This window comes from Phalacrocorax aristotelis, chromosome 3, assembly GCF_949628215.1.
Source record: "Phalacrocorax aristotelis chromosome 3, bGulAri2.1, whole genome shotgun sequence".
Taxonomy (NCBI): Eukaryota; Metazoa; Chordata; class Aves; order Suliformes; family Phalacrocoracidae; genus Phalacrocorax; species Phalacrocorax aristotelis.
The window spans coordinates 23,139,601-23,164,468 of NC_134278.1; the positions used below are offsets into that span (position 1 = coordinate 23,139,601).

General features: G+C 39.6%; 1 protein-coding gene across 2 annotated transcripts in view; it reads left to right on the forward strand.

Moving 5' to 3' along the window:
- DLGAP2 (DLG associated protein 2) overlaps nucleotides 1-24,868 on the forward strand; it is a 487,901-nt gene that overhangs the window by 355,227 nt on the left and 107,806 nt on the right. For both annotated transcript variants that reach the window (XM_075086917.1, XM_075086916.1), the window contains one exon: nucleotides 24,495-24,560. In XM_075086917.1, coding sequence (XP_074943018.1) covers nucleotides 24,495-24,560 — 66 coding nt within the window. The remainder of the gene's footprint in view (nucleotides 1-24,494; nucleotides 24,561-24,868) is intronic.

Consider the following 24,868-nt stretch of genomic DNA (forward strand, 5'->3'; position numbering starts at 1 on the left):
GTTTAACAGTAACAAGTAGTTAGCTTTCACACATTGAATCTAAAAATTTTTAATTATGAAAATCATTACATTTAGGTATTTTAAAAAACAGCACTTGTATATTATTAATAACTTGGGGTTTGGTATCCCCGGCAGAAATAGTTCCTAACCATAAGAATTAAAACATAGTCAACTGATCTACCATTTCTCAAATTTAGGGTTGTTTACAAAAAACATGATGTAGTTACGTATTAAATAAAATGATGCATCAAATACGTCTCCCCAAATAGGAAGTGTGGGGAAGGTGTGGATAGGATGGGAAGGAAGACAGAGGAAACAGAGAAGAGGAAAGGGAAGAACTCCAAGATCTTCTTGGCTACTGCCAGGGAATGAGTTCTGTGTTGCTCAAGTTACCTTCCCAGAGACTAGGAAGGAATGTGAAATGAAAGGGATGAAAAAGAGAAACAACAGTTGCCATCCTCAGCAAAAGGCAGAGAGGAGAGTGAGGCACATAGAGGGCATCCACCAAATATTTTGAGAACTTCCCAGCTCTCTGTTGTGGATGCTCCATCTGTCCACATGCTAGAGGGACCTGCTTTCCTCATGCTCCAGTTCCTGTTTGTCAATGGGAGCTGGAGTATGCTCCAGTCCCAGTTTTAAATGAGAGACACTTCAGCTGAGCTACGCACCCCAAGCTGCCTGGCCTTAAAGTTAGCCAAGATGCTAGAGCAGAGAATAAGGAATGAGATTTCATGTAGAAATTAGAACTGTGCTTTCTTGATTTATCATTTGGTTCTTTAGCTTCACTTAAAATTTTGAAATCAAGAAAATGATTTTCTGTTTTTCTAGTGTCTCTATGTTTAGAACAACCTTAGGTAACGCTGGCAAGCACAAACATGTCAGGCAGTACTCAGTTCAGGATTAAAATATCAAATATAGGTGTCTACAGGCAAACTAAATGTCCAAGTTCCCATTATAATCAGTGAAGGTCTCATCAGTGGAGTCTCAGCTCACAGTGCAGACTCCGTTGACTGTACTGAATAACTCTTTGAGAACACAGCAGCCTAGATGCCTTCATTAAGTCTGTAGTTAGTAAGGAATTAAATCTCACCCATAATATCTTAGAAAAGAATAACAAATTATAGCCAGAGGTTTAGAAGTTTTATGCCTTTATGTAACATAGATGGCTGTAAGAGCCATTTGCTGCCCTTTGCATTCCAGCATGGGGTGGATATTGTAGCTCCATCTATGCAAGTAAACTAAATATGCCCAGGAATGGCGCTGGGCAGTGAAGCCAGCTGGCATAGTCTGACCTACCTTTTATTAGTAAATCCGTCAACCTCCAAAACCTGCCTGTGCGCATGGGTGCTTTCATGCCAAGTGTCCATTGGCAATGGCAGAGATCTGCTCATCTCCCTGAAAGATTCTGATCCCATACCACTGCTGGAAACGCTTTATGGTACTTCTTTTTTTTGCCAGGTGGCACAAGCAAAAAGCATGTCGCAGACCAATCTGACAATTTATCCATATATCTGACTACACACCAGAGCCTGGGAACGTTCCTGGACATTGTTTAATTTATTACTGTACTTAGAGCTTGTAGATAGTACTTCTCATCTATATAACTTCTTTTGAATCCAGCACAATACAGCTGGACTGGAAGACTATTACGGTGCTGTGAATAAAATGTAGCAATTTGGTTACAGATGAAGGAAAAAACCACTACAAACACACTCTCATCAAAGAAATCAAGAAATAAGGTTCATGTTGCTTTGTTTCCACCTTCCCACAGCTTATGATGATAGCTCAGTATTGGTACAACGATGCAACATTTCTCAGGGTTTTCTAGCAATGCACACAGAACAAGTGGCATGGGGAGGTAAACGGTGCCATGGAAACAGAATTTAGATATTGCCTTGGGCAGGATGGTACTGTAGTGTAGAACTAACAAAAGTGTATACAATAATTATATTAAATATAGTCTAAATGTGAGTGATTCTCACATGGAAATAGAAGCTAACATAAATTTGTGTTTTCCTATTTTCCAACCCACCCCTCCAAAAAAAAGATCTATCTCATGGGACAGGGAAATATGAGATTGTTATTCTATAGTGCCGTGCCGACTATCTTTTAGAGGTATTTTTATACTGTATTTTGGTATATTCTCAAGTCAGTTTTCTTCCTATTATTTTTACTGTAGGAATAATAGTTAGCTTTAATTGCACTGAAAATCTCTCATCACTGACTTTATTGCAAACTGAAATTATGACAGCAGATAAAAAAATTAAATTCAAATGATTCCATGCAGATAGTCTAGTCAAAGGTAAACAACTAGCTTTTGTAGTAAAATGTGGATTTGATGAAAAGCAACATTTTTTTTAATACTTGTGTTATCACCTTCTCTTAAAATTACTTCAATTTAAATGAAAAGCAGATTGCTTCCCATATTTCATTCTTTTGTTTGTTTTGCACATGACTTCTTTTTCTCCAAGTGTTGCTGAAGTATTGCAACTATCGACAGATTTTGGCATCTGCGTGCTGAATCTAGTCTTTACATTGCAATGTCTTTATTACTGGGAGCATCTCCTCCTGTATGTTTGAAATCCTCCATCTAGCTATCCTGATCTATACATAGCGTCATATGGGTGAAATAAAATTCTATATCCAAAATAATTTAACAGGATTTAAGTTTCTGTCCCTACTGATTTTGAATTAGGTGTCACAGTATTCTTAGAAGCCTAGAATGTGTGTTTCAGGATCTAGGGCATGAAAATAAAAACAGTTCATAACTAATAGTTGCTTTGTGTTATATTTTATAACCATCATATTTGCAGTCATTATATTTATGACCCTGCAAGCTGGACAGGGGCAGGCAGAGATCAGGGGAGGTGTTAAGCTGCCTCAGTCTGTGGGAGCAGCTTTTGCCCTGGTTGCAGCTCAAGCGATGAGCAGCGGTACAGGAACAGGTGGACAGGCACACAGCCCTTCCACGAGCACTGCCCGCTCCACTCCACTCCACTCCATCTCAGCACTGCTTCCAGTGGCCCCACCGCAGCCACTTTGGCAAGGAAGGCCGGAATAGACTCAGAAATAGAAACTCATGCGCTGTCTCTGAAGAGTACAGCTGTAACAGAGATTGAGTAGCTGAGGCAGACAGACTGTCACTTGCCCGAGGTTTAAAATCAAACCAGCAGCAAAACCAGTAATTAGGACCCACGAGTTCCTCATTCACAGCCTTCCCTCATTTGCCCAGATGCTGCCACTTCACAATTCTTTTTTCTTTTTTCTCTTTTTCAGAAAGTTAACTGCAATTGTGAATTTTAATTCATCTCCTTTTGAAAGACCAGGGTATGAGTGCCTCAACATGCACTGGAAAGCATGGCCAGTGGAACTAACCTGTCTCTTGAAACTGAGAATAGGATATTGAACTCAGTTTTGTGTATTAAAATGAAATATTTAACACAAGAAATTTAGGGGAAAGGATGCTGAAAGGTCAATTTTTCCATTATGGTCTAGCAGCAGAAAGGACAACACATATCTTCGGAGAATAGCTGAGGTAAAAATATTCCTTTATTCTTAACCTTGCCATGCAGACTCTTCATTTATTTCAGCAAACTGCATCCTATTGCTATTCAACCCCTTGGCCCCATTGACATTCACCTGCAAGAGCAATGCTTCACAATTTCTACTTATTGTTTTTCCTGTCAATAATTCTTCCACACTTGTAGGTGCGCTTTTTTTGTATGCTCAAAAGCAGTTCTGTGGAAGTAAAATCTTTGCAAAGGGAATTGTTATGTAGCTTTTGCCACTCTCTGAATCATTGTAAACAGGTGATCTTTTAAAAAAATGTGTGAATCTTCCACTCATTTCTATCTGATAAAAGTTAAAACTTTTCTGCAACTTCCAGGTGCCCTATCTGCAGCCTACGGTCTGGATAAAACCTGAAACATACTCTTTGCAGCTTTCTGGTTGCTCAGCCGTACATAAATTAAGCCTTCATATTCTTTAATTATTTCAGACTTTCAGTCAATGCAGTGTTTGACTCCTGTCCATCCTGTCCTTGCATTTTGGTCATTGTCATCAACTCCTATTTTTTTTTAGGAGCAAAGGAACCCCTCACCATGAAGGAAGAGGTCTTTTATCATGAGATCCTCTTCTAGTAACTAAAGCAATGTTCTCCTTGTGGGTTTCCCTTTGCATATTTCTGTACCTTACAGAGCATGATTAACCTTTAGGTTTTTTGCCTTTAAGGCTTTGTAGTTTGCCTTGTCCTTGTTGCTGTTAACTGTAGAGAGGTAACACCCCAAGTCTGGCATCTTGACCCTTTAGCACTAAACACTCTAAAAAGAGAAGACCCAGAGAGGGAAGGGAGATGGTATGCACTGCAGACAGAGTAATGTTCAGAAAGCAAAAAAGAAGTTCCAGTTTTTTCAGTATAGTGCAGCTTGTATGAATCATGAAGAGGAGTTATCAACAGAAATACCAGAATAGTAGGGATAAGAAAGTACTAACATGAAGAATTGAAAAAGGGAGATGAATAAAAAAGGTTTGTGAATTGACCACATTTCATTGCATTTGGGTTTTAATTTTGATACACAGTGATGGAAAGGTGGACATAAACATTTTGTTATAGCAGAAATAGGCCCCAAATAGGTAATGACTTAGATTAAAGGATACTCTGAAAAATACCCTGAGACCTAAGAAGACAGCAGTAGAAAAGACCTATTATTTGTCTGGTGAGTCATTTCTGATGCAGAATATTATCTCCATAGTATATTTTTCCATTGACTTAGTTACTTGGAAAACAATTTAAGCAATTTTTTTAAGTTTTGAAAAGCTGTCTTCTGGGCTTTGTTTTGTTTTGTTTTGTTTTTCTCATAAAGTTGGCTTTGCCTAGTCAAAACAAGACAGTTGGCATATCTGAAGACAGAAGTCTCAGGACTCCAGCCACGTAGTAAATTAAATTCAATTTTTATTGCTAATGGTTAAAAGCAGAAAAACAAAAAGCAGGTGGTAGCACCACCTACTGCAACTATGTAACCCACATAAAGCCACCAAAATTCACATTAATTCAGCAAGCAGAATTCATTGTCAATTGAAAAAATGACAGGTTAATTTTGGCCTAAAGTGTTATTTTGTATATCAGGTAGAATATTGATACTAAAAGATACTTGAAACTTACAAAATAATGGGGAAAACCCTATGTTTTAATCAGTTTTTTTAAAGTTACTTTTTTACTTCAGATTTTTAACTGATTATTAAGTTGGAAAGGCTTTCCAACTGTATTCAGTTAGACTGTAATGATTAAGGGAGAAGAGTAATATCTAGTCTTTAAGCAGTCATCTAGACAAATAAAATGGAACACAAAAATAAGACCCTCTGTTCCTTAGTTCTGACTAGGTTCAGTTACACAAACTTCTTTCACGTCCCAGATACCTGACTATCCATTTGCATTCATTTCTTGACTCTGGGGAAGGAGGTGGGCACCACTGCATTGTTCTGTGGTAGAGGGATATCATCATTTAGAGTAAAGAGGTAAACGGATGTCCCACTCAAGCACTGAGTTATCAGTCATCAGATTCTGTTGATTAATATCTAAAGAATTGCTTAAAGCTTCTTTGGTTCTTAGACTTATACCAGTTCCTTTAAAAAGACATCCTGCCTTGTATTTGGCATTATTCTCCACCTTCTTTTTCTAGGAATGGTTTTTCTGTTTCCTTTCAGAAAAAACTCTGCTTTTTTTTTTCCTCAGGATGGGCTTTTTCTTCCCTTTTTTTTTCCAACACAATATATTTTTTAGACAAGTAAAAGCTGTAACTGGACCTAGGGATTAAAATCTACTTCATGAAAGTTATTGAAATTCTAATTAATACTAATTCAACATAAAACCCCCAAAATTTTAAGTTCTTCAGCCAGAAGAATTCCACCAGATTGGGTAGTTCCCATGGTGAGCCTGTCACAGAGCTGCAAATGCTGCCTGGATGTGTCTCCAGGCGGCAGCCATGCTCCTAACGAACAGAGGAGGGGATCCAAGGGAAAATTAATTTGTTTCCCCTGCTGAGTTCTGGTGAAGAATTGTTGGGATAAAAACATCTTCATAAATCATCTTGACTCCAGTGAACAGAAGCACTGGTGTTAGCAAGATTTCTTTTTAGTTTTGCCATGAAGGCTTGGCTATATGCAAGTGCTTGATTGGTGTGAACTATTTCTTTTTCATCTGCTCATGAACTGTCCTTCACCTCATATGCTATAGTTCTTAAATACTTTTCAAACACATTTCGGCCTTTCAACAAATCCAGACAAAATAATATTCCATTTAATTTTGCTGGTATTAATATTTTTCTCACCAGTGGTATGTGCATAGGCAAATGTTGTAATAAACACACTGAATTTTTGGGGTATATTGATACATCATGTTATAGGAGACTCAGAATGATGAAATAGATGTAAGATTAATGGAGAGGAACAATGCAATGTTGATAGCTGATGAGAAAATCTTGAACATGTTTAGATAAATAAACCCTGATACAAAAAATGCAATTTAAATGCCAGGGAATGTTAATTACTTACAGTTTAATGAGGAAATTAATTAAGGTAGAGCACAAGTACAAAGTAAGAATGCCTGTTGCTTTTCTCAGCAGATAATTGGCAGCTTTGAAATACTGAGAAAAGCCAAGTTTGAGACATGCAAGGCTAATATAGGGCCTATTATTTCATGTAGAGGTGAGTTGTGGACATGTATTGGAAAGAATCACAGAATCACAGAATGGTAGGGGTTGGAAGGGACCTCTGGAGATCATCTCGTCCAACCCCACTGCTTGAGCAGGCACACCCAGAGCAGGGGGCACAGGAACGCATCCAGGTGGGTTTTGAATGTCTCCAGGGAATGAGACTCCACAACCTCCCTGGGCAGCCTGTGCCACTGCTCTGGCACCCTCACAGGAAAGAAGTTTTTTCTCATGTTTAGGTGGACCTTCCTGTGTTCCAACTTGTGCCCATTGCCCCTTGGCCTGTCCTTAGGCACCACTGAAAAGAGTCTGTTCTCATAGTCTTGATGCCTGCCCCTTCAGATATTTGTAAGTGTTGATAAGATAAGAAAGGTAACTTCATAACAGAACCACCAAGAGGAATCTGGAGCCATAGAAAAAATGACACATGTTTAAAAAAAAAAAAAATTCAAGAGGGAAGCCAGTGAAATAGTCCATGCAGTGAAATCCCAGCAATGAAAGTAGGCTGGACATGTAATTAGGTTGATGAAAGACCCTTCCAATTATCTTGTGATATCTTCTGAGAGGTGTTTTTTTACTTCGTGGCCTTGGAAAATGGAGAAGATTGAGCAAAATATGTAAATTCTTAATGTGAATTATCAACAACAGGAGAAATATATTCTTGGCTAAAAAAGTTTGGGCTAGTTGTGGGAAGGCTAAGAAAAAGTTTTGGTAGTTATAGGAAAGGCTTTTGGGATCAGGGATACTGTAACAGTGTCACATATATACTTCTACACTAGGATGTCTTAAATATTTCAAACAGGAAGGGTTCTAGTAATCTGTTATAAATGTGATGCTCCTGCTTAGTATGCTGGATAGAGATCTTTCCAGTTTGCAGTTGGTAAGCAGGCAGTGGGTTTCTACCACTACACCTGTAAAATTTATGTCTGATAATCTGATGAATCATGATGTAAGAAAGTTTTCTTTTTCAGCCAGATGTTTTCCTTTCTATAGATGTATCATGTTCCTCCTAATTATAGTCAAATGGAGAGAAGAAATGCAAGAATAGTAGAAACAACCAGGGGAAGCATCTGTGGCTACTTGTGAAAAGAGTCCCAGAGACTCTCTCAGAGTTTATAACATACTACGTAATATAAACAGCAAAATAAAAAATCTACAATACTTTTCATAAGCTAGACTGAAACACTGAAATCACTTTTATTCATACTTTCACATGTTCTGTTTGTCTTAGATGCATCTCCAGGGGAAGTGTGATTCCTGTAAATGGAAATAAATTCAAATGCCAATTAATGATGACTTTTGGATTCAATATGTATTGACAGTGCAGCCCTACATTGCCATTCCATTTACATGTCCATTTATTTACTATTAATGGTAGGTTAGTGAGTTTGTTTCCAGAAGTCTTATGTGTATATTGTCACAATATTTACTTGCCAGTTACATGAATAGAGTCATTTATACAAGAGAAATCTGTATCTTCCTACCTATGGGACCCAAATGTTTGTTTCGTCGTTGTTTTTATTAAGTTTTCTAATGCTATTGCTCATCCTTGAAGTTATTATTTTTCATTAAAAATTCAGTAGCTGGGGCTACATCAGGCTGCCCTAACTTTCATTTAAGGTCCTTGCTGCCCCAGGTTATGCACTCCCTTCATAAACTATTTTTGATAATAATAATTCTTCTACATAGATTAGAAAGACTGATACTATCATACTACTAGGAGTTACTAGTAGAACAAGTTTAGTATTAACTAGTTGTTTCATTATTTTTATATTAAGTCTAGCATAATAGCATCAGGAAAACATGAGCTGATCAATGCACAGCAGACAGACAGAGATGCTGTAAACTTAGGGACTAGTATTTATACTTCTGTCCTGGTTTTGGCTGGGATAGAGATAATTTTCTTCAGAGTAGCTAGTATGGATCTACATTCTGGATTTGTGCTGGAAGCTGTTGATAACACAGGGAGTTTTAGTTACTGCCGAGCAGGGCTTACACAGAGCCAAGGCCTTTTCTGCCCCTCACCCCACCCCACCAGTGAGCAGGCTGGAGGGCACAAGAAGCTGGGAGGGGGCACAGCTGGGACACCTCACCCCAACTGACCCCAGGGATATCCCACACCATATGGCGTCAGGCTCAGCATATAAAGTTGGGGGAAGGAGAAGGAAGTGGGGAATGTTCAGAGTGATGGCGTTTGTCTTCCCCAGTAACTGTTACGTGTGATGGAGCCCTGCTTTTCTGGAGATGGCTGAACCTGCCTGCCCATGGGAAGGAGTGAATGAATTCCTTGGTTTGTTTTCTTGTGCATGCAGCTTTTGCTTTACCTATTGAACTGCTTTTATCTCAGCCCACAAGTTTTCTCACTTTTTCTCTTCTGATTGTCTCCCCCATCCCACCGGGAGGGAGTGAGCGAGCGGCTGCGTGGTGCTTAGTGGCTGGCTGGGGTTAAACCACAACACATGTAAATAAAATGGACCTGGGCCATCACACTGGCCTTGAGGCAGACTGACACTGCACAGCTCTTACTTGTACCACTGAAATCACTGATTCTCTCCCACATCCCACCGGGGGTAGGGAGCGAGTGGCTGTGTGGGGGCTGAGCTGTTGGCTGGGGTTAAACCATGACAAATCCATAATGCCAAGATGAGCAAATAACAGGAGAAATGACCACAACACGCAGGCTGAACAGTGATTTACAGATATCATGTTAGTTCTGTGTTTGGGAGTTCTTTTAATGGAGTTTTGCTTGTTATTTATCACTTTTAATTGGAGTTTTGAGAAGAAGAGAGATGTCGCCAAGTGATAAACCAAACAAAGGAAAACAGCTAGAGATGTTTTAGAGGCTCCTGGGTCTGTGTGGGGCTGGTTCCGTGTGTCCAGAACACCAGCAGCATAACTTAGTGAGTGGCAAAGTAAGCCCTATCATGCTGTCCTGGACAACATTATCAATTTTTATTATATCAATTTTTATATTATATCAATTATATTTATTATACCAATTTTTATTATATCAATGTTTATTTATTATAAATATTTATACTGCAGGTTACTTGATGACAACAAAGCTGCTGCTGTTTAGGCTTCAGTGAAGGTTTTGCCAGGATCCTGTGTATATTCTTGTTGGCTAAAGCCTGAGTTGCTATTGCCTAGCAGCTGTTGATTTATACGCAAATTAAAGTTACACATACTGTAATCATTCGTAATAGAAGGGCATATGATATCGAGCAAGTGTAAGTGTGAGAACAGAGGGTTTCAAGATGGTCATAAGCAGTTAATCAGCATGTGATAGATGGAAAACTACAGAAATGAGCTCTGATGGGATAGGAGGCCCTGCCTTCACTGCCTATATGATGTAGTAAACTTCTGGAGGGGAGGAAAAAGTGAATTTGAGTATAATATTTAGTGTCTTTCTGTGAAAGCATTCCATCTGTTCAGTTGCATTTCTTTAAAAGGTGGCAAGTTTTAGTCACTGATGATTCCCCTTTTATCCATAAACCTTAAAACTTCAAATAAAACTCCTTGGAGAAAGACCCCTTCCCCCCATATTTTATGGAATGAGCTGTAAAATAATATCTCCATATTTGTGCATTTGGGTGGTGCAAATGATGGCAATGCAAAATAAGTGCAGAGCATATGCGAACATGTACTGGTCTTATCTGGTGGATTGACTATTTGCTTTGTACTGGACTGAACAGGAAACAGGTTTTCACTATCACAGGAATTTTCAGGATTGCAGGTTTTCAGAACTGCAACAAAACTGTGTGGTAGGTTGACCCCAGCCAGCAGCAAAACACCCACACAGCTGCTTGCTCACTCCCTGCACCCACGGGATGGGGAGAAAATAGAATGTGAGAAGACTCATGGACCAAGATAATGGCAGTTTCATAGAGAAAGCAAGATCTGCATGTGCAAGCAAAAAAAAAGGAGGAATTCATTCACTACTTCCCGTCAGTAGGCAGGTGTCCAGACTGTCCTTGGAAAGCAGGGACTCGGCACCCATAAAGTTTGCTTGAGAAGACCAATGCCATAACCACAAACATCCCTTCTTCCTCCATCTTTCCCTGAGCTTTTATTGCTGAGCGTGACATCATATAGTATGGAATATCCCTTCAGTCAGTTTGGGTCAGCTGTCCCAGCTGCGTCCCCTTTCATAAGCGGGAGAAGAGAAAGCCTGGAGACTGTGCAAGCACTGCTCAGCAATAGCCACCACACTGGTGTGCCATCAACACTTAGTCACAAATGCAAAGCACAGCACCATATGGACTGGCATGAAGACAGTTAGCTCCATCCCAGCCAGACCCACCAGAAACCTTTCTTCTTTTTTTTTCCTTTTTCTTTTTTTTTAATGAAAAGCTGAAGAGGGGTATGGCCAATGGTGCCAATATGAGAAACCCAAACACATTCTTGTGCTTTTTATGCTTTACTTGACATTACTTGACTTTTGGTGTGCTGAATCAGCCTCCCTCTTTCTTAATGAATTTAAATTAATTTAAATAGTTCTAACAGAATAAACTTGGAAATATCAAGGCCAGAACATCAAGAGAGTTTAAGCGCTTGATCAAAGTGTGAGGGACTTGCTTTCTAACCCCAAACCTGACCCAGATAAAGTAACAGCTGACAGCTGCTTCTCCTAGGCTGAATCGGTGTCAAAATTAGCAAGTCCTTCTAAGGCAGATTTCCTTCTCTCTTTGACTGGAAGAGGAAGCCTTCATCAAAATTGATACATTCCTGCAGAAAAACTTTGGTCTCAATGAGTTGACATTTTCTAATATTAGAAAAATGAGAAAGAAAAAACAAAACAAAAAAAAAAAGAAACCCACCCCAGCAACAACAAAACCCCCCAGCTTTATTTATCCATCAAGGCACAAGTCGTGTAAAAATTCCTGAGGAAATCCAAGAAGTTGAGATGCATACAATAAGGTTATGTTTTGAATAAGAAACTGCAGCTGTGTGTACAGCACAGGGCGCAGCCATCGGTGCTCTGATAGGTGATCATCCGCACTGCTGTCCTGTGGGAGATGATTCCACATATAAGAACTCAGGGTGCAGCAGTCAACTTTAACCCATTAAATCCTTTCAGTGCTAGAAACTGATGGCTGGAAAGGCATTGATATATGCTGCTTATCAGGGTGACGTCTTTGTGCTGTGTTTAGTTTTAGCTGCCACTTTCACACAGTCATGCTCATCCTGCCACGTGTAAATACATGGTGTGTTTTCAGTGTCTCTGCCATTATACTTTGGTCTGACTCAAAATAAAGTTTAACCAGTTGAAGATCTTGTATGAACGGACTGGTTAATTCAACTCAAATTAGCTTTTTGCTCAGAGTTCAAAGAATGGATACAAAAAGTTGTATTACTTTCAGCATAAAGTTATTAGTAATCATTAAAGCAGCAGTCAAATGCAGACGGCATTACAGCTGCATAAAAATATGGAACTGGAAGTCAAACATTATTACTAATCACTGCCATTGTCCTGAAAGAGCAGAAATTAAGCACTGATTTAAACTCATTTTAAATCCCATTATTGGGAAACCAAATTGCTGAAAATGTGGAGGCCTTACTCATAGATTTCTATAAGACTAAACCAGCTTTGCACTCTGAAACACTCACAAATGTCCTTAAGAGCTATCAGAATGACAGCCTAGGAACCATACCCAATTGCAGAGGTGAATAATAGGTATGTGGAGGCAAGATTCCCAGTACTGTCTTGCTGATGTGACTTGACTCTGACGGGGTGAGAACCTGAGAAGCTGCCAGGTTATTTTATTCCACTTGCCCTTTGATTCTGAGACAACAAAAGAGAGGTGAAAGTTTTGTAGTGATGGACGCCTCTCCTGTGGGAATTGATAGAATTCACTAATTTGTTTTCAGCCAATGAGTTTGTCACTACCAGCCTGGGCTTGATTTGAGCAGTACACCAGAAATTAAAATCTCAATATTCCATTTGCAGCTCCCTGACCTTTCTGGTGGCCCTACTTATGGCTTTGAATAAACAAAGATATGGAGAAGCAAAATGGGCCCAACAGTAATAATTTGTTTTCTGTTTGTAATGTGAGCTTGAAGACTCTTATACAAGCCTTTCTCCTCCTTCCCCTGAAAAGGAGTCCTTTAAATGCAGCCATGGCCGAAATACTGCGTGACTTTAAGTAACATCCCAGCAAACAGCAAATGTTTGTGGATGTCCTAAACAGTTATTAAAGTAAGATTGTGCAAAAAACAGATTGCAGTTGAAAGGTACTGTGTTCAAGGTAATGATACTGCCCAAAATGTACCTGTAAATTCAATGATGTGTTAGTTCCCTGTATATTTTGTGTCCATGATTACCAGATCAAAGGGAGGGCCCTGCCATGCCGTTGCGTTGCTGTAGCTTAGCAAGTGATCATGTGTCTGCTGAGCCCTGGTAACTGAACTTGTTTACACCATTATACTATTAACAAATACGAGCTAATTCCAGGTACCCCCGCAGGCTATGGCTTGACTAATTTGACTTACCTTACAGGCAGATGGATAGTTACACCAGCAGAACTGATATGCTTAAGCATATTAAACCATCAAAATTTGATTGGGTACCTAAGCCGTTATTTTTAAACAGGGTTTTTTTTGTTGAATTTGTCAGCTGTGTGAGTTCCTCCAAAGAACAAGCTGGATTTATTCCTGACCATACATTGTTGCCAGGGCAGGAAAAGGCCAGGCTGACATCTGTCCAAAGTACCTTTAGTGTGCTGCAGGTGCAGGAGTAGAAAGAGCCCATTGTGCATAATGTCAGTGACTTTGGCTCTGCATGGGTGCAGAGGTTTGCCTACGTACAGACCTCAACGAGAAATTCTTCCAGTGAACAAGGTCTGGAAGTTATTTTACTTGTGTAGCTCAAGTAGGATTAACAACACCTAAATGCAAAATTTAGGTCGTCCCCCTCCCAGTGTAGCATCTACAAACATAAATGCAGATAGGGACATGACCTGAACAAATAACATCTTTGCCGGGAGAGCAGGTATTTCTGTTCAGTTTCTCAATTCCTTTTTAACTAATCACAACAATCTGTCTTAATCTCATTTTGCTTTGAGCCATCAACCGAGAAGTGGAGGTGAAGAGCCCAGCCACCCAGCACTCCCCTTAGTCCCTGGAGAGGTGGGCTGGGCAGCAATCAGTCCAGAGCTGCCCACTCCTCTCCATGAACAGCAGCAGACAAGAGTGCCCAGGCTCCAAGGTGCTTCAGTGAAAAGCCTATGCTTGGGAAATGAAGTTAAAACTTCATCTCTTTTTGTGAGATCAATCCACTGAACTTTAGGATTAGGAACTGTCTGAGCATCTGCATGCCTTTTTCCAACATCCTAAATATTGATTCTGCCCACCCCGGTATACATAGTTTATCATTTTGCTTTCCAGTTTCACTGGCCACACAGAGAATTGATTCTCCTTCACCTTCATTTCTGTTTGTGTCATAGGGAAAATCCAAATAACCCAGCGGCTGCACAGGTTGTAGTCAAATGTCACAACCAACAAACAAAAAGGTCCACCTCAGCTCCAGTGTAATTGGTTTTAAAATGTAATGTGTCAGTGTGTCTGCATATCCTAAGCAGTCCCAGAAATACGTGCTATATATTACACGGTTTCTAGAGCAACCAGAGAGGTCCCGAGGAGGGTTGCACCCACTGTGCAGAGTGATAAACAAATGCCTTAGTGAGAAAGCTCTCTGTGGTGAGGCGGCTGGCAGAAGCCTTTTCTTTGTAAAGGACAATCTTCCTGAAGCTGAAACTGTTTATAGGTCATTTCCAAACAAATTCCTTCTTTAAGTAAAAATGTGGGGGAAACCACCCAGATTTTCAATTGTTGAAGCATCCCATTTTGATATTTTTTAGAATTTCCTTTTTTTTTCAGCTTGAACATATGTTGCGTCAGACCTCTTTAAACCTGTAAAAAAGGTCAAAACCATATGGAGTTATTTTGAAAATACAGATTTTTTTTTTCATTTTAGACTCTCACTTAACAATTTTCTGAATCTTAAGTTAATTATAAGTTGAGACTTTTTAATTTGTAGTTGAAAATTGCTATGGGAAGGGAAAACAGTTTCTTTGATGTTTCTAATTACTTGCAGTCTTTCATTAAAGACCTTGTGGTATAAATAACTCAGTGGAGCATATAGTTGGGAGTACACATGCATGCACAAAATCTTCAGGTGAGTTTTAACCTGTGACATATTACTTGCACCTCAGTAGAATTATGGCTGGGGTTGGAAGAAGAGGAGCCAAAAAAAGAGGAAAGGCCTGGGGTGGGGGAGGGCAGGGGTTCAAGGAAAAAGAAGAAAAAAATAAAGCATATCTCTGAAGGAGATGGGAAAAAGAGGGATATGGTACAAGGGAGCTGGTTAAAGATCACAAAGATGAAAGGAAGCGGCTGAGAGAGCAAGACTCGCATTGCAAGTGCATTGCAGGGGGGAGATGAGAGGGGGGTGTAGGAACGAGTGACCAATCACTGGAAAATAAAGTAACTCTGGAGGATGGATCTGAGCCACTGAGCATAACTTTAGTAGTATCCACAGGACGAAGAAAATGTAGGACAAGGAAATGAGGCATCCTGATCCATCAGTCTTTGCCTGCTACAGCTGCTCCAGACCTGTGATTCTTTCTAGGAAGAAACCTTGTTTTGGTTATTGCTATTTTTGAGAGGGGAAAATGGCTCATTTAAAAGGTACTGGCCTTCCATATCTGCTTAGATTGCCGAAAGGAAGCTACATATCATATTTTATGTAATCATACTTACTAAATTAAAAAAAAATCAGCTGTCAATCATACCACCCCAGCATTCAAGTGTTCACAGAAACCCTCACCAAAATTGGTTTGTGTAGGAATGAATATATTTGGGCCCTTCCTCTGCTCTCCTTCCAACCTTTCTCATACAAAAAAACCCATACACATCCCATCTCTGGTAATATAGATCTTCATCATCTAATATGAAAAGGCCTTATTGAGGGTTTTCATGGATGCAACTACTAACAGCTAATTCCAGTTTTCAGTGGAACTGCTGACTTTGCCCTCGTATCCCAGCGGGGTCGAAGGTTTTTCGTGCTAAATGTGTCCTACCTTGCTAAACCAGTGACCACTATGACTCATCGTATATCCCAGATCAGTGTAACAAATGCAGTTCTCTAGTGTTAAAAAACCTCACTTATTGAACAGTTGAAAGACAGGGACAGAGTTCAGAGCTTTTGCCCTACCATAAAACAAAGCTGTAAAAACAGAATGCCATGACCAGCTAGTAATAATTGTTGTAGATCTGGTTATGGTTTTTACCAAACAGTAAAGTAAATCATAGTGAAAGCATATCTAGTTTTAGCCTGAAAATGGAAAGGTTACAAAACCCATGTTCATGTCAAACATAGTTTAACATTAGAGGTGTCAGTTATTTTTAAGGAGAGTCAAAAGAACTGCTTTTCCTCCAACTGCATTTGAAATACATTGAAAAGACTAATTGCATCTACAGTTTATTTTATCTAAATGTCTGTTCCATTCTTCATGCATATGCAGAAGATAGAAAGATCATTGAATATCTACACCCATCCAGTAAGCCAAAGGTCCTGTGTTTTCTCTTCACAAACCAGGGAAATCCAGGGACATTATTTTGTGTATTTCTAGAAGTGTAAGTAAAGTTTTCTGACTTGTATACACTCTCACTACTGGACTTTGTCCTACACTTTGTCCTGACATTCTTCCTCACTTTGGTCTCTTTTAAGTATGTTTTCATACAATTTCTTCAGGTATTTTAATAAACTCAGTTAGCAATTCACTTCTCTGACACCACAGTTAAGCCTTTGCAGCTGTGTAGAATCATTCTAATGATGTTCCTGGCCTGCATTTTCTATTTACTCTCTGTCAAGACCCAAGACAAACTTCTAGGACCTCCTCAGGACTGCACTGTGGAAGCAGCTGCAGGTCCTTCCAAGAGCTGTCACCGCAGGTGGAAGATGAATATGTGCAGAAGGACATTGTTGCATTTTACCTGGGGGGAGGAAAAAGTATGGATTCTGAAGAGCTGTAGGAGAGAAGAGCTAAAGGTTTTTCTGGGGTATCCAGAAGTCTTGGGCTCACAGAATAAGGGTCATTATTCACAATAATTCGCTAAAATATTCTTTAATATTCCCACTTTTTAATACAGAAGTTTTGGGATTACTTTCACAGACCCTGAAAAGCAATAAAAGGTAAATAGCTCATTGAGGAGCTTGACACAGTCACTCAGCTGTGAAAAATCGAGGAATAAAGGGGTTTTAGGAATTGCCTAGGCTGTTCGAAGTGCACGATCACATGGAGCCATATCTGAACACAATGTGTTATCACTGGCTCGCTCTTTTTGCTTGCAGTCATTTGTTAATTTTTGATAAGGAGAGATAGAGTTATTTAACTGAATTACTCATTTAAATTCTAGAATGACTGAAAAGTGAATATGCTTTAACACTCCACAGCATTATCCAACACCTTTTTGCATTTATTGCTTGAAGAGGAGCAGGGAAGAGGGACTTGCAGATCTCTGGGGTAAAAGGGATAAGGCAGATCAGAAAGGATTCCGAGGAGCAAAACAACCCTGGCTGGCTCAGTAAATGCTGCTGTGGGGAACCAAAGCCTTTCAGGGTGATCACCACAATATTGCTAAGGCAACCCATGTTTTGTGGATAATTTTCAGCTGCCAAAAGCTGGGCGGCGGAAGCTGGTGCTGCCGAGACCAAGATGACCTCTGACAGCTTCTGTGATTCCCTGCAATATATTTCATTTTATGCTTTTTCTGAGATAGACCTGAGAGACGCAGCCAGCTTCCTCTCCTTGATTTAATAGGCTGTGTGCCTGGTTACTCTCTTTGATAGCAGAAGCCTGGTTTCACAGTCCTGCTGTCTGGAACTATGCTATATAAAAGTGGACAGGCTGAACGAAAGCAAGAGACCAGGAATTCCACACCTTCTGGGGGTGGGGAGGGTGATTGGTTTTAGCAGTCTTGGTAGTAACCTTAGCTAAGTAAAATGCTGGGATTCTTCCAATATTTATTAGAGTAATATATAAAAGAAATGTGTTTGTGTTTGGAAAGCCGCACAAATTGTCTCTCTTGGGCACAACTTAGTATGAGTAATGAATTTTCTGAGTTATGAAATGGGCAGATCAAAATATATTAAAAAAGAAGAAAGAAAAAAAAAAGCAGAGAACCACATCATGCCACTGGAAAAACCCATACCATAAAGCCATTTGAATTTCTGGCTGCTGGGTCTGAAAATGGCATAGCAGAGTAATAAAAATGTACCAAGAAGAGTGAGAAGGGTGATGAAAGATTCAGAATGGCTTTGCCATAATAAAATACTAAACAGATTGTTTCCTTGGTTTGGAAAAGAGAGGACTGAGGCAGGAATATGGTAGATGTCTCCACAATTGTAAATTGTATAGACATAGTGAATAGGGATCGATGATGCATTATTTTTCACAACCAAAGAACTAGGGGCACCTAATTAAATTATCAGGCATCCTGATAAACAAACAAAAAGGAAATTCTTTTTCAAATAAAGCATAATTGAATTGTGAGGTGCATTGGCACAGGATGCAGTAGAGGCTATCAGTATAAATGGGCTCGGAGAAGATTAGATGAATCCATAGAGGATAGATCCATTGGTGGCTATTAAAAATTATGTTCTAGATTAAACTTCCATCTCAGGAAGTCCCTTAAGTGCTGATTGCAGGAAGTTGGAAAGATATTCTAGGCCATCTACGTATTTGCCCTGTTTCCAGCAGTGTCTACTTTGGGCCAGTGCTGGAGCCAGCGTAATGGGATGAACAGATCTTTGCTGAATCCATCAGGAACACTTTTATGTGTGTGCATGAGAAAAAAATAACAACAAAAAAAGAGAGGGCATGACGAGAAAAACAAAAGCAGCTTAATTAAACTTAAACAGTAAGACTGCCTCTTACTGTTAATACTTTTCATACAGGCCTTTTGAAAAGGGAGACTCGATACCCTTAAATCTCCTACTATCATCTTCAATTTTTACTTCAATTGGAATTTACCCAGCCCTGCTGTGCTTCTGTGTCTTAGTTGCTTACTGGCATGGTATCAAAACAATGCACAAGGATAATGTGTTTGACAATACTGCCACCTGGGCTACGTATGTAGTAGTAAATTAAATAGTGCCAGGACAAAGGCTGAACAGGAATTTGATTATTTATAATGTTGGTTAGAGAGCTGCCTGTCTTAGTTTTAAGCTTGGCCAACTAATTTTCACAGTCCCAAATAATTCCCAGGCTTGTCTAGGGAGTTAGTGTGGGCAAGGGACCGTTTCCAGTAACAGTTTGGATGGAGCCAGCCTGTTCTGGAAGATATGGCTACACCATGTCAGTTGACCTCATGGCCAGAGAACGGGACTTCCCCATGCATCATTTACGATATAGATATTGTCATATTGATTGGATGTGACTCCCTGGAGATCAGTTGAGAAAAGGAATAGGTTTGCCAAACTGATTTTGGCCCCTTGGGGAAGGTCCAAACCAAGTCAATTAGCTGTCTCCCAGGAGGGGTGGGGGTCCATAACAGCACCCAGGTGTGCATGCATTCGGCCATTTCCCTTAGGTCAGGATCAGCCTAATGACAATTCTTGATACACACCCTGTGACAGACTGGGGATATCTTTGGCTAGGGTCAAAGGCCACCTGCAAGAAATGCTTTAATTCGATAGCAGGCTGGTAGACTTCGAGGTATAGGAGATATCTCTTCTAGATTTCTAAGTATCTCTAGTCTGGAAGAGGTGATTTGGTTTTCTCAGATCATGGAGTGATATGGTGAGAGTCCTGTATTCATACTCTGGACACATTTTATGCTCTGTAATTATGTGATCAAATGAATTTGCACCTGCTGTTTAATCCAGACATTTTAGGGCCTGTGTTTTCTTTCATCTGTTGTCAGAGTTAATATGCCAGATGCTATGTAAGACAGAACTAAAAGAACATCAGTTACCATAGGGAGCTTAAAGGCTGAAAGAAAAACACACGTAGAAAAAAATCGGTGGGAGGTCCAGAGCAGGCCAATAATAAATAAATTAAAAACCAATGAACTGAGAAGTTCAATATCAGTTGTAGTTCAATCTTGCTCTCGTATTGTGATGGAGAAGGCAGTTAATTGATTATAAGTCTTGCTGATGTGAGCCTTTTAAAGTATGTGAGCAACAAGTCCACTGAGACTGGGGCCTATTTTGTGGACGGATAGGATTGGAGGAAGTACGGTTAGGAGATGGAAACAGCATGCCTGGTTATTAAGGGCAGAATGAATGCATAAAAAATGAGGGCCAACGTAGAGGCATATCTTGGTGCAAAACTTTGCAGGTCAAGAAAGATAATTTAAACTGATAGGTCAGGCTCAGAGCGTAGATTGAGAGGTTAAAACTGAGATGATAAAATTTGAAGGATGGGTAAAGTGATTATTGAACTGAGGAAAAGCAACAATATCAGATGGATTCTGTCCAGTGACTGTCAAAATGCTCACTTAGACCACAGGCAGACAGGAACAGGATAGAAAAGAGCATGTGTCCATTAGCTCATACAGAAACTTCACTTCCCTGACCCAGAACACAAAGTAACATCCTACTGACCCGCAATCCAGTACCAAGTGCAGCTCAGGCACCATTCAAAATTGACCCCCAAGAGATTAACTGTATCTCTTTTACCCAAGTTTTACATGGATGTAATTCAGTGGCCCTCAGCACTTTTACTCTGGATTTACATTGGACTGTAACCTATTCTCTAGACGCAGAAAACTGAGCAGAAGCAGCTAAGGCTCCCTCTCTTCTTGTAACTCATCAGGAACACACCACACGCCCAAGCAATGGCAGCAATGATTCCTACCACAGCACATGTCCTTGTCCAGATTTGGCCCCTGCTTCTTTAGGTAGTGTCCCCTTAGCAGGGTAAGGAACAGCACAAGCTGGGGCGCACTCCTGACAGACATCCAGCCTGTTCTGAGAAAGAAAGATGTGCCACGCCAGCTTGATCTTGTGCACTGGCCCATGTCATTTCCCACTGTGCATGTAGTAGCCTCAGGGTTGAATGAGCCATCTTGATCTGTCAAGCTGGTTCCAGCTCAGCAACGTCTCCTGACGTTTCCAAGTTTAAGTCTGGAGAACTTCAGCTGTGAAAGGTTCCTATCACAGTGTTGAGCATCATCTGTGCAGTGTTGCACTGGAACACATGACAGATCCATCACATTTTAAAAAAAGAAAATGAGATACTAGATGTAAATGACAGTTTGTGCTCGCCTATTTATGTAGATCGCAGCATCATTTTACTATACATTCAGCTTTCACAGAAGAAGACATCTCTGTACTTTTAAAGCCTATCATTTTTTGTCACTATTTTGAGCCCTGTTGAGAGTGAAGACTTCTCCCACTATTTTTTAGTTTCAGTTTCAGAGGCAGGTTTTTGCTTTCTATGTAGACCAGTCTGTGATGCAGTACTTTGTATATTGAGAAGGCATTTTAACTAGTAATTGTGTCCCTTGTCTGTGGACTGTGTGTTCCATACATTGTTTAAAACCTTAAATTGTAAATCACCCTATTTTCAGAATCTCATTTTTGTTTGCAGTTCATTGCCCATCAAAACATTCCTTGCTAAGACTACCATTTTCCTCTATGTCCACTGGTATAGAACATTCTACCAGTAGGCTCACCTTGAGCAAAGGGCAAGCTGAAATACTATGCATCTATGAGATAGAGGAGGTGAATGACATAAAATGAATGCATGCATTTTATGACACTTGAATTTCAGCATGCACAAGAATTCTGCGATAATCTGCCTGACTTCATTACCATGAGATATGAAGGTTGCTCCTGTGCTCATGAATGTAGGATATGCTTTTCATTTCTATGGTCAATAATAAAAATGGTAATTTCTGGGAAAAATGTAAACCGAATAAACAAAGACTATGTATGTCTGTTGCTGAAGTAATAATATGACTTTGAAGTACAGTTCAAACTCACACAAAGATCGCCTTTGTAATACTGCAAGAGCCACTGAGACTTTAGATTAATTTATGCTTCATAAGTGCAGAATACAAAAATTGAATCTCTTCAAGGGCTGAAGGAACTGACAGTAGCCTTTTGAAAAGACAGTCTAAACAATGAATTAGAAATCTATATAGATACAGTAATAAAATATAAAGAAATAAGAAGTCCTCATACTTAGGAAGTAAACTAATCACTAAAAGCTATTCATATCCCTTCTGCAGATTCATAAACCTAAGGGAATCACAAAGGAATTCTAAGTTCTTTTGAAACATTTGCAATTGACGCTATTCAAAACAGAATACAGCTTCTTTGCAGGATGGAAATTCTAACTTTTTTTGCTCTCTATAGGCTCTTCTAGACAACAGTCTCACTGACACTAACAAATATACTCATATAGGGTAGCTATATGAGAAAGAAATGAATTCTTATCCTAATTCTACTGGATAACTGTGGCAGAAAGAGATTAACTGAAGTGCCCAAATTTACGCAGGAATTCTTACAGCAAAGTCAGAATCTGATTTATGGATCCCATTGCATGACCTTTCCCTTTCCTTTTGAAAAGGAAATTTATTTTCTTCTTTTCAAACACTCCAAACACATAAACATTTAGTCTAGTTTAGCCTACCCCTAAAATTTTAGTCTAGTTTTGGGCAGAGCTTGTGAGAATAATGCTGTCTCTTACAAGGGAGAAGTAATGTTATGCATTTTATTTTCTTTGGATCATTTTATAAGGGTTTCTGAATATATTTACATTATATAACTTTTGAATAAATTAATAGCTTCTTTTTTCAAAAATACAAACCTACTGTTTCAATGTGCAGGTTCTTTATTATGAAGTTAACTGTAAGATCACCTAGTTGCTTACATGATTAAAAAGGATCCATCAGAATATTTTTGTTGTAGCTTTCATTTGATTCGTTACTCCTGTGCAGCCAAATTAGAGGACAGGCATATGAGTTATACAATATAGGCAGATCATGTGAGCAAAGTCTCCATGGAAACTGCCTAATTTGTGCTTTTATTTAATTAGAGTTGTCCATTACCTCTCCAAATGAAATTTAATTTAAATTCATATGCCAGTCATTTTTTAAATTGTGTATGACTTTTTATCCGTCACTTAACGAGATCTCTAGTAGGCTGTATTTTAGCAGAGTGAGTTTATTTAACAATTGAGTTTATGAACTATAAAGAAGATGTTTATCTGACAGCTCAGCTTATCCAACATTCTTAACATCCTCAGGACTTATTTACTATGCAGTATCTGTGCTATACTGCCCAGTGTTATCAATCGTATATTCTTAACCTCACAAATTGACAAAACCAGGGACAACTGTTTGAGAGTACCCACACGAGTGTATTCACTCATTTTGCTTGCTGTGAGGTAATTAGGAAGAAATCATAGTACAAATAAAAAGTGCAACCAGGACCAAGAAATAAGCAAAATGCATGTATTTGTTAAATGGAGCATTGAAACGGGCAAAACAGCGTGTCTGTTGTAAGCTGAACCACAAAAACCAGCTTGTCTGATGCAGGGATTGAGGTGCTTTTAAGAGAAGTCTGACCTGTTTAAACTTACGGGAATGTCTGCCTGAGGATATGAGAAACACAAACTAATATGAGTTATTTAGAATTCATCAGTCCTCAGTTGTCTACTGCAGGAACATGGCCTGCAATACCTCACTTTGTCTTTCTCTGAAGAATTGCTGGTTGAACGTATAGTGAGAGGCTATGGAGTACTCCATTCTCTCGCTGTTCTTTTGAGGTGTCTGTGTGTGTAACACACACAGGTGGTAAGAAAGAGTAGAGTGGGAGGCTGTCTATACTCAAAAACTTCCACTCAGCTGAGACACCAGCAAGTATGGATAGTAGGGCAAAAACATTTATACAAAATTCAAAAGATAGTATTGTGTACGTACATGAAACACGTTCCTGTGATATTTTGTACCCTAATCTATGTATTCTCAAGCCAATCTTGTACCTTAAGGAAGTGTTACTGACCCAATTTTCCATATGCAGCCTCTGTTAGAACTATCTGAGCTAGGTGCCAGGTCCAAATTAATTTGTATACCAGCATGACAAGAGCACAGTGCAGAGGCAACAAGCTGCAATTCTGAAAGCGATATAGGAACTGCACTCAGGCCATTGAGCAGGTTGCTGCATACCTCACTGCATTCATACAGCAGGCACAGCACCTGAGCTTAAGTACTTTTCCAGAATTACAGAAGTTGTCTCTGGCACAAAAGTAAGTGTTATTGATAGGAGAAATTCACCATCACAGCATTGTCAGACTTCAGAACTGCAGAATTGAAATGGTTGTGAATAAAAGGTAAAAAAAGTGGCCCGAGAATCATGAGTGGCATTATTATCATCAGAGGTGGGAAGCACTAAAGGTACAACTGGAGGACTGACAATAACGATTCTTCCTGGAATAAATACTTTAAGGCTAAAAGTCAGTAGAATTCAATGTGACTAAGCAAAGCTGAAAAGAACAATGTAACAGATGTTTAAAAAAAAAGGCATTTATGAATATTATGACACTAGTGATGTGAAAATGTCTGGCAAAATTAAAAAAAAATAGAAGAACAGTAGAACAACCGGCAAAGAGGAATAGATACTGCAGATGATAGCAGCTCAACAGCTTCATGGCATCAGAGATTCTGAATGGTAATAGGTATCACTGAGTGGATTTAAAAACTGTGGGGAGTTTATGTCTGGATATACTAAAGTATCAGAGTTATTAAATAGCTACTTTGTTTCTGTCTTTTCAGAAGAAGAGGGTGGCGATCTGCTCAAGTCGGGCTTCAGTTTTCCAGGGACGCCAGAGGAGGAGCTAGGTACAGATATCATCTCTCAGATAACTTGTACTGCTTGTGCATCCAGAGGCTGGGTGCAGCCGTGCGGCTCAGGAGGCTGCTTGGTGGTGCAGCCTTCCTCCAGCCACAAAGCCCCCGGTGGCCGTGGCACCAGGTGGTGTTAACGAGAGCGGCCAAAAACCTCTCAGTCCAATCCTTCTGGGAATTTCTCACCTTCTATACAAGGTTAGAGAATCAAAAGCAGAAAAATGTCAGATTTGGGTAACATCCAGGCAACCAAGAACTCAAAAGAAGGCATTCAAGGAAATTATCTTCTCTCCTTCTTTTGT